The sequence below is a fragment of the Halictus rubicundus genome, chromosome 14 (genome assembly GCF_050948215.1).
Source record: "Halictus rubicundus isolate RS-2024b chromosome 14, iyHalRubi1_principal, whole genome shotgun sequence".
NCBI classification, from domain to species: Eukaryota; Metazoa; Arthropoda; class Insecta; order Hymenoptera; family Halictidae; genus Halictus; species Halictus rubicundus.
Genome location: NC_135162.1, coordinates 9,008,772 through 9,026,962, shown reverse-complemented (window position 1 = coordinate 9,026,962; position 18,191 = coordinate 9,008,772). Strand labels below are relative to the sequence as shown.

The 18,191-nt window shown below is 41.6% G+C and overlaps 1 protein-coding gene across 1 annotated transcript in view; it reads left to right on the top strand.

Moving 5' to 3' along the window:
- LOC143360955 (A disintegrin and metalloproteinase with thrombospondin motifs 9) overlaps window positions 1-18,191 on the top strand; it is a 137,719-nt gene that overhangs the window by 22,419 nt on the left and 97,109 nt on the right. The window contains exons 2-3 of the mRNA XM_076800171.1: window positions 14,215-14,343; window positions 17,798-17,958. Of these exons, the coding sequence (XP_076656286.1) occupies window positions 14,215-14,343; window positions 17,798-17,958 (290 nt within the window). The remainder of the gene's footprint in view (window positions 1-14,214; window positions 14,344-17,797; window positions 17,959-18,191) is intronic.

Here is an 18,191-nt window from a genome sequence, read left to right as displayed (position 1 = left end):
CTGTTGAACAAAGTTTTTTTTTTGTTATCTTTCATCGACCGACCGTGTTTCACCGTTTCCAGGTAAAAGAGATTCGCCTAACATTCCTTGAGATATTTGTACGGGTTACGTCATCGTTTCCTTACTTGCGACGATATTTAATATCGACTCGGGCCTATAAAAAGGACATTAGAATGTTTCCTTTCTACGAATCCATTCCGGAGTTATGGTTCTCCGACGCTGTGGCAGCCTACCAATTTTTTACAACTCATTACATATCCCATAAATATTTATACCGCGGTGATTCCTCGGTGGAGGCTCGTAGGATTATCCAGAAGAATACTTCTGATTTCTGACATTGCAACAAAGATGGCGACGCCGTTCGTTACCGTGTTACGGTGAGATGTTCGTCAACGTTGCTACCGTGTTAACATTCATTGTTCAGGTTTAATATCGTCCGCGAGAAATAAACAAATCCTGAAATTATTAAAAATTGTTATGAAACGTTATTAGTTTACCTAAAATTTAAGCAAAAATTCGAGTGAAAAATAAATCTGGGGGACGAATTACCATCCCTTTTTCTGATAAAAGGATTTTGATTTCGAATAAAATTTTATGCGCGAAAAGAGCCGCAGATTCGGCCATTTTCTTCCATCAGATATAATCGTAAAATACTGCGCCCGTTTGCAGTAAATTGTTTAAGGGTTGCGCGACCCCGCTACAGTTCACAAAATGCTTAAATGCTCGTAAACGACCGCCGACACCTGCATAAAGCGTGGAGGGATGCGCTTCCTAAATCATTTGGTGAATCAGGCGAACGAATGGAAGCAGGAGGAAAGGGCGAAGAGGAGGAGGAGGAGGAACGAAGGATTTTCGGCGTTGACCTTGATGCAACTCGCTCGAAAGATGTCGAAGCCGTAAAATCCCCGCGCGGTCGTAGCAGACGTTTAACTTCTCGTCCCGTAAACATTTTTGTAAGGCCGCGAAACCCGAATCGCCACCTCGCAGCAGGATATATTCGTCGTCGTCCGCCTGTAATTCATTTCTAAGGCGGCCCATGTCGAAAATAACCGAACCGATGGCCAGCTGCCTATTGGGATGCCGGCGATTATCGTTCGATGCTCTTGAAAATTCACGCTAATGCGTTCCCCGTACGAGCTAATCTTCTCGACGGCGCATGAAACGACGCTGGCCACCGAATTAGGGGCGTATTCTAGTTTCCGAGGCCGCGCTTCGATTTTCAGACATTTTTTACCAGGTGAACTCTTCGACCTCTGGCATTGGGATTTTGCACGCGTAATTATTGGCGTTGGAAGTGTACATGTGATTTTTTGAAAGTGAAAGTAATCAAAATTAGACGAGTTACAAATTTTTATTTAGGGTATGTTTTCAGAGGCATTCTGCTTTTTGTTGACAGTTTTGTCTATTTTCGAGAATTTTTTTCAGAGAAGCTGTTGAACTTTTTGTATTGGGATTTTGCACGCGTATTTACTGGTGTTGGAAGTGCACGTGTGATTTTTTGAAAGTGATAGTAATCAAAATTAGAGGAGTTACAAATTTTTATTTAGGGTATGTTTTCAGAGGCTGTTGCTTTTTGTTGACAGTTTTGTCTATTTTCGAGAATTTTTTTCAGAGAAGCTGTTGAACTTTTTGTATTGGGATTTTGCACGCGTATTTATTGGTGTTGGAAGTGCACATGTGATTTTTTGAAAGTAAAAGTAATCAAAATGACAGGAACTACATATTTTTCTATAGAGTATCTTTATAGGGGTAGTCTGTTTTTGGAGACCGTTTTGTCAATCTTCAGGAATTTTTTTCAGAAAAACTGTTGAACCTTTGGCTCTAGGATTTTGCGTACGTATGTATGGGTATTTAAAGCGCATACAAGATTTTTTAAAACCGAAAACAATCAAAACTTTCTGAATTATATATTTTTATATGGAGTACGTTTTAGGGGGTATTCTGGTTTTCAGTGACATTCTTTTGGCAAACTTTAGACATTTTTTCTAGAGAAACTATTAAACTTGCTGCGCTAGGGTTTTGCACACTTATTTGTGGGTATTTGGCGTGCACATGTTATTTTTTTCAAGTAAAAATAATCAAAATTACAGGAGTTACATATTTTTCTATAGAGTATGCTTTGAGAAACATGTGCTGTCATATTGGCACCGTCAGGTCCGTTTTGCCGTCGCAAGAAAAAAGGGGAATACGAATGGGAAATCACTTTGCTGGTATATTTTAGTTTGGTTGAAAAGTTCGCGACGCGTTTAATGTTGCGCGCGCTGGTTCTTATCTTCCGCGAATTATAATGGGAGTTTATTTTTGACCGGACTGGGACCGAGGTTTGTCCGTTCCGTCGTCGCAAGCGCGGGCAAGCAGACAAACCCGACTCGGCCGGTTTTGTTTGGAGCAAGCTTCCGGCAAACCGAAGTCACCCTGCTTTTGTCCCAGGTCAGGATAATACTAGCGGACAGCCGGCCAAATTACGCTTGTGGACAAAATAGACCGAGCGGCAGCCGGAGCAGGCTTCTTGCTCGTCGTTTTCGAATTCATATAACCAGTGTGAATTGTCCAGGCTGTTCTCTCTCCTCGAAGAAAGAGAGAGAGAGAGAGACCGATTTAATTCCGCATCTCGTTCGAATACCTGGGCGACTGAATAACGCAACCTACTTGCCACGATGAAATTGTGGCCGCGTGCAAAATGAAATTCGTGCACCGCCACCGCGTGCGCGCACGCAGAGTTGGCAGGGCTGATGTTTCGCTGACTATGAGAATCATCCTTTGTGTCTCCGAGGAATTTAGATTGTCTTCGGGAGAAAGAAAATAGCCCGTCTCTAAACACAAAACGATTACAGGAAACTTTATAGTTGATTGTAGTACCCGGTATAATGGTACTTGGTACACGCACGAGATTAGGGTATTAGGTTTTCCCGACGGCCGTTTCGTTTTCGAGGTATGCAGACTGCGCGCACTCAGAATTGTTGCCGAGCTAGCGGACTAGTCGAGCAAGCGAGTCATTGAAAAATAATACAATATTAAGACAAAATAGCTGAACATTAAAATCGAATATTGGGAAAAAAGTACTTTTAACTGCATCGAGAACAAGTATGGCTGTCGTGTACTTCTGGTCTAAAATATTTGGTTCAGTTTTTTAGAGAATGCTATTGAAACATCCTATGGTAAAATGTATATGATGATTTTTCAAGGGAACATTATTTTCTGTATTAAAAAAATTGTTGAATTTTTAGAAACACAGAGATGCATCTGGTGCCGCGAACGTGCTTCACAAAATGGCTGCCATGTCCTACTAGTTTAAGATATCAGGTTCAATTTTTGAGGAAGTACTGTTGAAACATACTACAATAAAATGTATATGTTGATTTTTCAAGGGAACATTATTTTCTGTAATGAAAAAATTGTTGAACTCTTAGAAACACAGAGATACATCTGGTGCCACGAACGATGATTCACAAAATGGCTTTGGGAAAATGGCTGCCATGCCTTACTAGCTTAAGATATTAGGCTCAATTTGTTAGAGAAGGCTATTGAAACATCCTACAATAAAATGTATATGATGATATTCCGAAGAACCAGAATTTTCTGTATTAAAAAAATTGTTGACCTCTTAGAAACACAGTGATACATCTGGTGCCACGAACGTGCTTCACAAAATGGCTGCCATGCTCTACTAGTTTAAGATATTAGGCTCAATTTTTTAGAGAATGCTATTGAAACATCCTACAATAAAATGTATATGATGATTTTCCAAAGAACCATAATTTTCTGTATTAAAAAGATTGTTGAATTCTAAGAAACACAGAGATACATCTGGTGCCACGAACGTGCTTCACAAAATGGCTGCCATGCTCTACTAGTTTAAGATATCAGGCTCAATTTTTTAGAGAATGTTATTGAAACATCCTACAATAAAATGTATATGACGATTTTTCAAGGGAACATTATTTTCTATATTAAAAAAATTGTTGAATTCTAAGAAACACAGAGATACATCTGGTGCCACGAACGTGCTTCACAAAATGGCTGCCATGCTCTACTAGTTTAAGATATTAGGCTCAATTTTTTAGAGAATGCTATTGAAACATCCTACAATAAAATGTATATGATGATATTCCGAAGAACCATAATTTTCTGTATTAAAAAAATTGTTGACCTCTTAGAAACACAGAGATACATCTGATGACACGAACGTGCTTCACAAAATGGCTGCCATGCTCTACTAGTTTAAGATATTAGGCTCAATTTTTTAGAGAATGTTATTGAAACGTCCTACAATAAAATGTATATGATGATTTTTCATGGGAACATAATTTTCTGTAATGAAAAAATTGTTGGATATCTCTAGTGTGACCCCATGAAAGGTATGTAACCCCTGAGGCCCGTTGAACCCGCTTTGGTGGAGGATATCGTCCGCGACTTTTATTCCCCGAATAACATCCGTTCCCCGAATGTCGGGGTAAACTCGACGAAAGCGCGCGTCTGCCAGGCGAAGACGAAAATGTTTATGCAAGGGTGGAGGCGAGGAGAGTTCAATGCGAGTGCGAGGGCCAGCCTTTCGCGCGTCAAACAATGTCGTCCAGTTCAACGACACGTGGTCCGCTGGCGCCGCCTCGGCAGACGACACAGTTCACAAAGCCCTTCCTAACCGGCGCGACTCGGCGCGCGGTGTTCTTCACCTCGTTTCTGGCGTTGTCTTTCGAGATGAACTACCGGCGATTGTTATCAGCCCGCCGCGAAACAGAAACCGGCGACAGAGGCGGCCGTTGAACGCAAACCGAGACGTCTAAGAACCAGCCGCAGTTGCTAGGCTCTATTAAAAAGCAGCCCGCAATTTACATTAGATTTTGGCGAGCTTTGCTGGCAATTCTCCGAGAAAAATTCCTAAAGAAAATTGATCTCACTAAAAAATTGAAATTGGATCACTTTTTTCAAATCAGTTTAATTTTAATTTTATAACTACGTAATTGACGATATTCAGACCGTTTTATTAATTTTTAAAGATATATTTTCGAAGGTGCTTATTGTTTGATTTTTATATTAAGCAATTGAGCAATGGTACGACGATCTTTGTACTCCGGGTCAGAACAGACTCTCGTTTTGAAGATCTTCTCTGTGTAACGACTGTAACAACAGGTGAACCATTAGGTTTCTACGCATCATGACAAATGACGAATGCTATGCCTAAGCTGCCACACGTGGTGCTATAAGATAGCGTTTTGGATGTGCTCGAGGTTAGGTGAAGAAGGAATGCACTCCGGTCGGAAGCATTCCGAGAAATTCGTCTACCCTTTATCGTATCAGCCAGACATCTATCAGTGTCCAGTGGTGAGAATTACTTAACCTTCCTCTTTTCGCGTGATCGGCGACGCGTGTCTCGCACGGTACAACTGTATACCCTCTATCTGCTCACCCCGTATCCTGTATCCTGGTCGGGATATCGGATTATCACGCGGTAAGCGTTTTTCTCTGTCTCCGTGATTCAGGTTCTGATCCCATTTCCGAATCGTTTTCTCATAGTAAGCGCACCATTCCAAACGTAGAAAATTATGTCCACGATCCTCGAACAAATGACAAAACACAGTTAGAAATGTTCCATCTAAATTTTCTAGTACAAACATCCCCAAGAAAAATATTTACAATCTGAAAAAATTGCTCGCTACCGAATTTATATAAAAATATTTCCAATCCTTTTATGTGAAATATGCATTTTCCTCGGATTTCTGGAGGTTTTCGATTTTTTAAACCTGTTTGCCTAATCGGAAAAATTTGAAAAAAATTGGGAATATTGCTTTCGACAATATCTCACTACCAAATTCATCTAAAACTGGTATCTGTAATCCTTCTATGCAAAATATGCATTTTTCTGGGATTTCTGGAGGTTTTTAATATTTTATACTTGTTTGCCTAATCCGAAAAATCTGAAAAAATTAGGAATATTGCTTTCGACAATATCACACTACCAAATTCATTTAAAACTGGTATCTCTAAACCTTCTATGCAAAATACGCATTTTTCTTGGATTTCTGGAGGTTTCAATCAGCAATTTTAAGTTTTTAAAAAATCGATTTTTCAGTGAAAAATTCCGGAAAAATTCACAATCGTGTGCGCTGTCAGGTAGAATGTTCACGAATTTTTTCATAATTTTTTGATAAGCAGTAAGAAAGTTTCACAAAATCTCGGAGTGGAAAGCTCTGTCCACATCAGGAACATCAAGGGTCTGTTCCGCATCAGGATTTCGGGGACACCCTGTGCAGCGAAGATGCTCAAAACGATTTTACTTTGTCCAGGGATTTAATGGATCTCTGTGCAAGGTAGGCTGTGATACGATCGATAAATCCCGGTCTCGGTTCTCGCGAGTCAAGGATGATCGAGTCTCGGCGCGCCGAGGGGCGATTCCAGAAACGCGAGGCAGCAAGAAAAAGGGCCGATTTTTCTGGACACTTAAACGAGACGCGGTTTCACGGATAGTCGTCAAGGCCGTGCGACGAAAGGTCGAGCGTCTTTAAGAAAAGTATACGATTTCTTGGTTGACCGCATATTTCTCGCGGTCGTAGCCACGGTCCCACCGTCTCCTTTCACGCGATCAGTTTCTCCGAGGAGAAGCTGCTTCCGGAAAGAGTTCGAAGCATAGTTGCCAGATCAAGACTTGTTCCTCCACTCCAATCTCCCCTACTGCACCATTCCCCCACGCCTCGGCCCAGACACGTGACGCGTTCCGCTTCTGTCATTGGTCACAATGTCAGGTGACTAACCCCGGTGCTGGCAGAGAGGGGGTAACTTTTCCCCTCAATTCGTGCTCCCTCCCCTCATCTAGCTTGGCTCCACGCCTCCGTCCAGTCACGTGACGCGTTCCGCCTCTGTCATTGGTCACAACGTCACGTGACTAACCCCGGTACTGGCAAAGAGAGGGGGTAACTTTTTCTCCTCGATTCGTGGTCCTTCCCCTCGACTGGAATCAATAATTTCGTGGATAACAATCGTATAGCAACGAACTTGGACTCTTCGTGAAGCTTGAAACTCCTGCTTTCGCCACACCATCGGTCATGTTCCCCTAAGACATTTTCGCACGTTGCAGAACCACTCTGTGGAATTGCGTTTCTGTCATAACGGAGTGACTAATGGATAAACTATAATAGATAATAATCGGAGTTAGCCAATGCGTTTCGAGCGAAATAAACCGTCGTAAATTACACTTTAAGGCTCTCGAGTCGACGATCGGTTTGACCTACTCGCATCGTTCGCGAAGATAAAAACGGGCCCGTGTATCCTTTATAGTTCTGTAATGATAGTACATTAGAACCAGCCGTTCTGAATACAATGGATTGCGCAACAGGTAATGCAGCCCTCAAATGAAATTACAGAATGAGCACATGGCCGGCTAAAATCGAACCGAGCGGAGTTTATTCGACAGGCATATTGTCGCCGATTCGATCTTGTTGCACTCGTCGCGTCGTGCAGTAAAATTGTTGAACTGGCTGGCCAGGACTGGCTCGCTGCCATACAATGTCTCTATTATTCGTTCCTCGATCCGGATCGATAAAGCTGTACGCATCGGCGGACAGTTTAATGGGCCCTGGAAATATTAACCCGATTCGCGTAGGGCGGGTCCAGCGAACTAGCCTTTTTTCACGAAGACGAACCGATTATGGCGTGGGAACCGCGCGTTCGAACTTCACAATTGCCCCACCATGTTTTCGACACTTTTTATAGATCGTTCTATCCGTTTCGACGTGCCGATTACCAATACCACTTTCGCTTTTCGCGGAAATCACAAGTTTCGGATATATTCTCGGAGAACCTTCTCGCCAACATCGATTTATTTCCACCGTTCTGCTCGTCAAAAAATTACGAAAAAATTCGTGAACATTCTACCTAAGGGCACACACGGTCACGAATTTTTCCAGAATTTTTCACCGTAAAAACGACTTTTAAAAAATATCTGTCCGGCAACAGTGGACCTGTGGTAACGTATAAAAATGAAAATTTCATTCTTACTCTAACCGTATTACAAACTAGAAAAGAATAGATCGGTGTTGCGAGATCATTCTAGTGTGCCTGCTGTTTTGAAAAGCCCCTACTCGTTTTTGCGACGAACGCATAAAACCCGCGGTACAATAACTTTTCTTCAACGAACGCTTTACCGTTCCCAACGCGGACACGTTAAAATAGTTTTCACGGTGCAGGAGTGATCTTAAACCGTGACAAACGCGCGCGCGCACAGAACACGCTCAGAAGTCTCGGCACTATTGTCGTCCCCTTATCTCGGAGTGTGCCCGTTGCCGGTGTGTCCGTCGCGTAATCGGTAACAACGTTGTCCTAGGATCACCGAATCCCTTTTTCCCCCGGTCAAGCGTGTGCATTGTTATGCAATTGTACAATGCACGGAGCCGCGTCGGGGCCGCCCACGCGTCGACATTTAGTAAGCGGCGTTTAATCTCCTCGGACATGACGTAAAGTCCCTTTGTTCAGCGACACACGGCCCGGGATACCGTGTGTTTGCTGGTCCCCGAGTGGGACGTCAAAATTTCTCAGCTCATTGTTCAGCTTCGGTATGAAACGCACACCGCGCGTTTTCAGCTGCGCGCGTCGCGCCGTACCAATACACCTCGCGTCGTACCAATACGCTTCGGCGAGCTACGCGTCGCAGTCCGCCAAAATCAAGGAACTTTCTATAGGAATGCGGTAGAGCGATGAAATTCTTTTTAAATGAAAGCTGCAACTTTGTAGAATATGGGAAAAATAGAGAGATTGTGGTACGAACGTTTTTTAACCTCGAGAAAATTCGTTAAACGCGCACAAATTCCAGAAAATTTTAGTTTTTCCAATACCACGCGCGGAAAAAATCTTTTTTTTAACATGCTAGACATCATTTCCCATAGATTTTTTCACGCTGATTTCAAATCTGGTCTCAAAATTTGTGTACGACCTCAGGATTCTGGAAAAAATAGATTTTTGTGACAAAAACTAATGAAGTCATTTTTTCGTTGAAATGATTGGCTGGTAATAATCTCTCTATTTTTCCCATATTCTACAAAGTTTCAGCTTTCATTTAAAAAAGATTTCATCGCTCCACCTCATTCCTATCGAAAGTTCCTTGATTTTGAATCCGATTTTGTCCAAATTGCCCACTGTGCGCCGTACCAATACGCATGGCCACCATGCCACGGGGACTAGCGCAGAATTCTCTGTCGGTATAATGAGAGGATATCGTAAATTAACGCGGCAATAATTGAGACATTGCAGTCGCTAGGCGTGGTGGTCACTCGATACGAACCCGCTCGCTCGTGTCTCTTTCACTCTTCGCGTGGTTCGCAAAGGCTGTACAAACATAACCAATTTTCATCGATGGTTCATGCGCTCGAGCTTTCTATCTGTGCCACGTTAACTCGTTTCGGCCGATTAAAATCATCAGAAAAAGAATGACGATTCTTCTGGGCTCCTGCGTCGTGTGCAGATCATTTTCATTTTGTATTTTTGCAGTCGATTCGCAAACGAAGAAAATAGCAGAAATATTACGTCCCATAATTTTGTATGCCACCGGTGAGCTACCGCTCAGCTTAAGCCTACAAGAAGCGTAACAGGCACGAGGACTATAATCCTGGAAAACTACGGCAAACCGGGAGCACAGTAATTGCCGTGTTCAGCAGACTTGTTGCTCCCTAAAAAGAGGCTGTCTTATCTAAGTCTGAGATGTCTGCATTTACGTACATATGCGCGTCACGTGTTGTTGTTGTCCAGCTGAAAGCTAGCGAAACAATGCTCGGGAATCACTTTTACGACAGCGACGCAATGAAAAAGAAAAAACGAGGGGTTGGGTCATCGGTTGACCCCGAGACATTTTTTCCCCGCGTCTAATTACGAGTATTTAGCACTCGTGTTCATCGGATTATCTGTCGAGTGTTTGCACGGATTATCGTGACGTTCCCTTGGTATCGTCGCATGAATTATTATGGGGTCATTGGTACTTTATCTACCAAGTGGGAACACGGAGGAAACTGTTTCTGGAAAAGTATGATTCTAGGTCGTCGCGTTCATCAATCACGTAAACTGTTGCGATAGCTAGATCCTGTTTTTTTATGCAAAAGTTTTCTTGTTGCAGGAGCGACTTGGAAATTTCTTTCCTTAACGCTTTGCAGTATTATTTTCTTCACAGCTAGGGTAAGGGACCGGTTTACTGTAGGGGTGTCAATTACTGTGCCTATATTTATTCTTAAAGCGCAATGGATATTAAATTATTTCCATTAAAAATTTTTTGATTCTTTCTTTCTTCTTTTCAGCTAATATGTTACACTTTTTTCATATCCATTACGCTTTAAAAATAAGTGTAATAAATATATGGGTACAGTAATTGGTACCCTCACAGTTCGGTCCCTTACCCTACGATTAGGATGTTTCTAATAGTTTCCTAGTGCGAAAGAAAATCTATATTTATTGTAGTGTTTCAATATCGACAATTTCAAGAGGAAAATAGATTTTCCTGATTTTGGGGTAACGATATCAAGCATAAAATTCCGGAACAAATTGTAACAAACTTCTTCCAACATTCGACCACAAACACGCAACTAAGAAAACAAAGTAAAGCATAAAAACACTCGCTAACAACCGGTCAGAGTAAACAGTCTGCCCTCCAAGAAAACAATTTTCTGAAATGTGCGGTTTCCGAAAGCGGCAATTACCGCGCGCATCAATTGCCGTTAATTTCGTTAAAATCGTCGTCGAGACGGAAGAATGTTAATCGTTCGGTGTAACAAGATCTCGGTTTCCGTCTAAACGGATTCGGTTAAGGTTATGTTCTCGAGAAACGTGAACGAGGCGGCTGTAAAATCCATCTTTCAACGAGGAAGGAAAATTCCTCGGGTTGCAATCTTCGCGCGGAAAAATGTGAAACAATGTTTTTCCAGTTAAGTGCCGTCGATAATTGCGCCTTTCTAGCTGACTCGAGCATCGGTTATGCGCAATTAACGCGCTCGGCTGCGCGTGAACGCTCGAACGGGCAGGTTCCACGAAAAACGCCGCTCGAGGTTTCCTCTATTGCCGGGCCGGGCCGGGTCGGGCCGACACGGCGCGGCGCGGCGTTTTCCAATCAGCGATCGGATGATTTGCTCGGGGCCTAATTAGCGTCACGCTGACAGGCCCCCGAGAAATGTGACATCCCTTTCCGCCTGGACCGTGCCACGGCATACAGTATGTTGTATCCTCGTTGTATCCCCGGATACACCAGGAAATCGTTTGCTCGTCATTGTTCGCGGCTTGATTGAGTTCGCGTAACCCGGCATTCAGATCGGCTGGATCAATTATCGGCTGACTGAGATTTACGAGCTTGGCTGTCTACCTTCGTCCGGGAATCTGTCGAAGGTAATGCTGAACCTGGAGCCTCGCCTCTGCGATCGTTAACAACGCCCCGGAGTTAATAAACAGCCGCCATTGTCCTTCGAAATGTACTCGCAACTACGCTCGAGGGGGGTATGCCGATTTCTCGAGGCCGCTTTTCTCAATTTTCAGGAATTTTTTCCGGAAAAACCGTTGCACCTTTTGCATCGGGATTGTACACATGTCTTTATGGGCATTTGAAGAACATAAGTGATTTTTTCTGAGTACAAGTAATCAATATTACAAGAGTTAGATATTTTTATATAGAGCATGTTTTCAGAAGTATTCTGCTTTCCGGCACCGTTTTGTCAATTTTCAGGAATTTTTTCCAGAAGAACCGTTGCACTTTTTGCATTGGGATTTTGCACACGTCTTTATGGATATTTGAAGAACATAATTGATTCTTTCTGAGTACAAGTAATCAATATTATAAGAGTTAGATATTTTTATATAGAGCATGTTTTCAGAAGTATTCTGCTTTCCGGCACCGTTTTGTCAATTTTAAGGAATTTTTTCCAGAAGAACCGTTGCACTTTTTGCATCGGGATTTTGCACACGTCTTTATGGATATTTGAAGAACATAAGTGATTTTTTCTGAGTACAAGTAATCAATATTACAAGAGTTATATATTTTTATATAGAGCATGTTTTCAGAAGCATTCTGCTTTCCGAGACCGTTTTGTCACTTTTTAGCAATTTTTTCCAGAAGAACCGTTGCACTTTTTGCATCGGAATTTTACACACGTCTTTATGGACATTTGAAGAGCATAACTTATTTTTTCTGAGTAAAAGTAATCAATATTACAAGAGTTATATATTTTTATATAAAGTATGTTTTCAGAAGCATTCTGCTTTCCGAGACCGTTTTGTCAATTTTCAGGAATTTTTTCCAGAAGAACCGTTGATCTTCCTGCTTCAAAACTTCGCACACATATTCACGGGTATTTGGAGTGCACGCGTGATTTTTTCGGAGTAAAAGTAATCAAAATTACAGGAGTTGTATATCAACCAGTACGAAACAAAAGCAATCGCGAATCTTGATCGTTTCAACGAATTGGTGATTTGGCGGATTGCTGGCCGTTTCTTTGTTTTCGAGGAGTGACGCGCGAATCTCGGATAAGTCATCGAATCAAAGGATCACGATGCACACTTGCGATGCTGTTGGTCAAGGTTGATGAGATATCTCGAAAGAATTTCGATTTTTGTTGCGACGGGGAAGGTCGGCTAATCGATTCTAAGCATCGTTGTTGCGCAAGAACGTTCGTCGTTCGCACGGTTTTCCGTCATCCGCGTCCTTTTTTTTTCTTATTTATCGAACGGATAGTGAGACAGATACCCAACTGACGACTAATTCCGATTCAGCGCAGAAGTTGACGCGGGGTTATCGCGCGAATCCTCGTTTAAATTTGTATTATAGTATTTTAATGTTGCGTCGCCGTCTTGATAAGACAATGAGCGTACTATCGTGCGTGGAGGACAGGACCCTCGATACATCGGCTTATCTCGAACTAGATGGCCACTGCTATTAAAGCCGTGATAGTCTTCTGTTAATGAGCAGCAGGAATGGGGCGAATTTCAACTCCAATGACAATTTCGCACGACAGGTGGAAAGCTGATTTTCTTTCGAAATTTCCAGCGATCGAAAACGTCTCTAAAAACAATGCAAAATTTTTCTCGTGAATGAATCTTCCATGGAATTGAAGCTCGAAGTCTTGCCTTTACAACGACACCAAAAAACTTGATGCACGATTTTTTTTAGTTGACTTATCGAACGAAAGGTGTACCGCTTTTGCAATAATATAGGATACACACCACATGTCTCTAGTTTTTTATGCATAACTCAGCCGGAAAAAATCGTACATCAATTTTTCAGGACTCGTTGTAAAGAGGAGACTTCCATCTTCAAATCTGGGGAAGATTCGTTCGCGGGAAGAATTTTTTAATGTTTCCACAGAGGTTTCAATTTGTTGCATTTTTTGAGGAAAAATTGGTCCCCAGTTTCTCATCTGCTACATTCTGTAAAAATATTTTTCATTAACAATGGTGTGCGAAAGTAGAATTTCCGAGCTTTGAAATGAGTCCAAGTTTGTTGCTGTAGGTTTGTTTTTTACGAAATTACAGCAGGTTAAATTCGTGTTGGCAATTTATTGTTTTATTGCTCGTGAACTATATTATTTATGCTGCAAACGCTTCTCAAATTTTGCAAATGTTCCTGCAGACAATTTCTTGTCTTCCTTTTTCATAAAGTATTCGATAGCCAGCAAATTCTTGCAAATAATTGACTGTGAAAAATGGGGAATGAGATTCTCCTCTTGGTAACATAAATTATCTGTTTTTTCTCCTAGTAAATAAACGTAACTGGTTCAGCGTCATAAATCGCGTTAACATGCTAGATAATTCTTTCAAGATGATTTTTAATTGCCACTCGTCGATGCATAAAAATCTATCGGCGTGAAAAGATCTACGATTTTGTAATGACTGATACAAATCGTCCGCGAAGGTCAATATACTTTGCACGAGGCGCTCTTCAATAAACCCACAGACCCTACGAAGAGGTCAATACTGTCTTTGTACATTACATTTGCATAGGAAATAGCGATTGATGAAATCGCGAGAACTATATTTAGCTCCGTAAGTGGAAGGATAGAACGCGAGATTCTTCCCAAGATGCTTGAAACAGAAATAAAATGAAAAACCAGCCAATTGACGCTTCTACAATCGCTAGGAAGCAATTTTTCCGCAATAAACTGCGGCAATTTCGCTAATTCCTTCTCGTTTTTATAATTGGAAGATTGCAAAGTGTGTCTACTTCATTACGCTAATGATTATGGCGTGCTTCTGTTGCAGTGATTCCAAAGCCGGTGGAAACTTCGAGGAAGCGAAACAAATCGAGCACCGAGGCGCCATTTTCGCCTAAAGCAGATCTGGAGTATGTTCGGCTCACGAAGATTAGCGAGAATCAGTTCGAGGATCCACGTAAGTTCTTTTGACATTGAAAAGACTTCAAGAGCACATTAATGCTCTTGAAAAAAAATAATATATTAATATTACTTTTCGCTAGAAAATAATGTTGTTCAATTTATGTTTTCTCAATGGTATTTAAATGGCGAGCAAAATCGGTTAATTTGTTGGAAATATAAATATTAAATTCTTCAGGCATTTAATAGAAAACCATCTGCCTCGGAATTACCTTATAGGTGTTGTAACAATATTCGTTCGCGTTTCCGGCAAATTCGCATCCGCTGGTCCTGCTGAAATCGTTCCCATCACTAGCAACAGAAAGCAAGCGTAAGTCTGTGACCGAAGAATGCGAACGACTGGACGAAAGAAGTAAACGAGAAACGAATATCAAGTTCATGGATCGTGTTACGGTTTTCGCGAGCGTGTTAAACGATTGTACGTGGTTCGCTAGCTAGCGAAAGATCTAACTCCATTTTGTCCCGGCGGTGTTGCAGCGACCAACATGCTCGGTCTCAATTTTTCTTACTCTAACCTAAACGACGAAGTACCCCAGAACGGCAGAAACAGCGGCGCACCTTAAATCGGAAAAAATTATTAACAAAATAACAAAATCTACACGTACACTGAGTCATTTTCAAAAGGTTGATGAGAACTGATGTACTCTGAAGCATGAGAGAACTGATGTACTCTGAAACTCAAGTAATCAGTGTAGTCTTCTACAAGCCATTAAAGGACTACGTGTCTTTACTAATAGATATGGGATTAGGTTGAGACAATACCAATCCACTGGCAAAACCGTTTTATTTTCAATTAGATTTTCATGAAACCTTCGCTAAAATATGTCTGGTATCTCTCTGATTAAAATGAGCCCAAACACGATATAATTACGATCATAATTGCCCACTCAGTGCAAGAAGCGATCCAAGTTTCGGTCTTGACATTTACGGTGGAGGTCTGCGAATTCTCAACTTCGCTTGTCACACAAGCAATTATGGTCGCAACTATATCGTGTTTGGTGTCGTTTTAATTAGAAAAACGAGACGAACACGATGGTAAAAGTTTCATAAAAAAAAATCGAAAATTTTAAAAATTGCAATATTTTCCGACGGTGATTCCCCTCAGTGGTGGGGGTAAAGTTTGGACAGCCACGGCAGAGATCTTTTCGACAGTTCGGGCAGAGATCTTTTCGACAGTTACGGTAGAGATCTTTTGGACAGTTACGGCAGAGATCTTTTCGACAGTTCGGGCAGAGATCTTTTCGACAGTTACGGCAGAGATCTTTTCGACAGTTCGGGCAGAGATTTTTTCGACAGTTACGGCAGAGATCCTTCCGACAGTTACGGAGAGAATACGGTACCCAGTCGAACGCCGCGCTGTCTCTGCTCGCGAGTGGTTCGCAGCCATCGCTGGTCGGCCGGCGCAAAAGAACGCGAAGCCGCGGCGATTCAAATTAGCGCAATTAGACCGCGATGCGTTCCGATGCATTTCGATGATGGAACACGCGTGCGTGAGGTTCGACGCGTTCCGAAGCCGGCGTGGCGCAAGCCGCGAGCCTCGCGCGCACCACCTTTATCAAGTTCAGCTCGTTAAGTTCTCGATTGTGCGGGACGAGAGAGAGAACGGTGCGTGCACACGCTCGAAACGAAACCGCCTCGCCGATAAAACCAGATAAAACGCAGACAACGCGCGCGGACGGAACACGCCAGACATTTATAAAGGACACGATCGATCTGCGATCTCGTTTCTCGGAAGCGTAAATCGCCAAGTTGCGGAATAGGCACCGGGCCCGATCCTATTCATCCCGGCCTCTTTGGCTCCTCCGCGACCAATCTAGGCTAATCCTGATTTAATAGTGAAAATATCGATGAGCACCCGCCTGCAACTTGGCAGATACAATTCTCTTGTTTCTTGGAACCCGATCTTCTATTTTACGAAGCTCCATTATTTTGCAATATCCTGGCCCCCGGGGTGTTGAAACAACACCGCTCGAATATTATCCTCATAAATAATTAAAGTTTCCACACATTTCCAAATTTTTGCATATTTTTAACGCTGCTTCATCGGGAGCCATTGATTTATTTTTTTTAACAATTTTTAACTGACATCAGCGAGAGCTGGGCGACTGATGGCCCTTTCAAACACTGGGTCAAAATTGACCCAAAGGCAGCTGAACGTTACCTTTGAACACATATTTCTATACGTAGTTTATTTCATATCAGTAGCTTGTATTAGTTTATATTACTTTGTATTATAGATATTTTTGGAGGGGTCGTAGAGCAGTCAAAAAACAAAATAGAATTTAGCGAATTAGGTTTTTCATTAATTGAGTGACCATTGAAAATAAGATTGCACGAATTGCAAAGACACACGTATACATTTATTTCTCTTAATTCGATTTATAAATTGTTTCAATATTTTTTCCGTTTCGCAGTGGATCTCGTTTAAATAGCAACAGCTTTGCCAATAAATAATAATGCCAGAATTTTCCACGTGGGTTGTATTAGACAAGTCGAGTCCGTTCAACGGAGACGAATTAAAATTCCAGATGCAGAATAGAAAAAGGAGAGAGAGAGAAAAAAAACAGTTACCGAAATAGTAGTCTTCGGTGTAGAACACGTTTGCGGTGAGATGTGAAACTAGATAGGCGAGCGTGGTCGAAGGAAAAGAATTGTTCGAACGGTAAAACGTCGTTGAGAAAACGCGCCGGGTACGCGACATCGCTGTTTTGTCATGCATCGGTCGCTTGTCGCCTGCCAATCCGTCAACAATTACTCCTGACAAATGAACTAGTTGGTAACTAGCACGGATTTCTTCTGTTCGCCGTGTGAAGTAACTGACTGACGCAAAGTCCGTCGCGATAGGCGTGCGAACTCTACGATAATTGACGCCTGCCGACTGGCTGGATCTTTATGCAAAATGAAAATGTTCTGCAACCACTGCAGGCAACGGCTGCTCCATTAATATCTCCTTCGATAATTTTCATAAGTTGAGGGCAACATATTCTCAAATTCTTTTCATACTTTTAGTACTTATCTACTTTTTCTGTTATAAATGCATCAAATCATTAGGTTTTCTGTGCTTATGATGGGAATGCCAATATTTTCAACTCGCTAAAATCATTAAATAAAGAAAGTTTCTATCTATGAAGAAAATATTTATTTTGCATAGAGATCCACAGTATATTAACCATTGTAATTGTAACGTAGACTGCAGAATTTTTATGCAAAATATAAATGTTCCACTTGAATTGTAACGAGAAGATTAAAATTAATTAAGTAAAATAATGTTAATAGGTGGAGAGTGATAAAATAGTATTTATAAATTCTTCTGATGTTTTTATTGGTTCAAATTACACTGTTCTCGTTCTAAATCCGTAAGATCTGATTACTGTGCTTGAACGATTGGAAAAGTGTAAATTTTTGCACACTTGAAGGATTATCGATGACAGAATGAATCGACCTGTTCACAGCTGATCCATCCTCTACTGCGAAGAGGCACCACAGTGGTCACTTCCGCCTTGCCACAGCCAAAGTCTGGGATCCTCATCCTCAGTACGAGTTCACTGCCTTCGGAAGACGTTTCCGGCTGCGTTTGGCACACGATTCCAGTTTCATCTCGCCGAACTTTAAAGTGAGAACTAACCCTAATACTCGAACTTCAATCTATCATTCCCAAGACGTTCTTGTAATAAATATCGGCCAGCGACTAAGGAATGAAAACTAAAAATCATGTGAATTAATTTAATAATTAATTCAATTGTGCTTGCGAAAGTTCGTAGTATTTTCAATTAAAATTCAAATATAATACTTATAATTAGATTAATTGATTCTATTAATTTCCATTCTGTTCTATATTACTTTTTT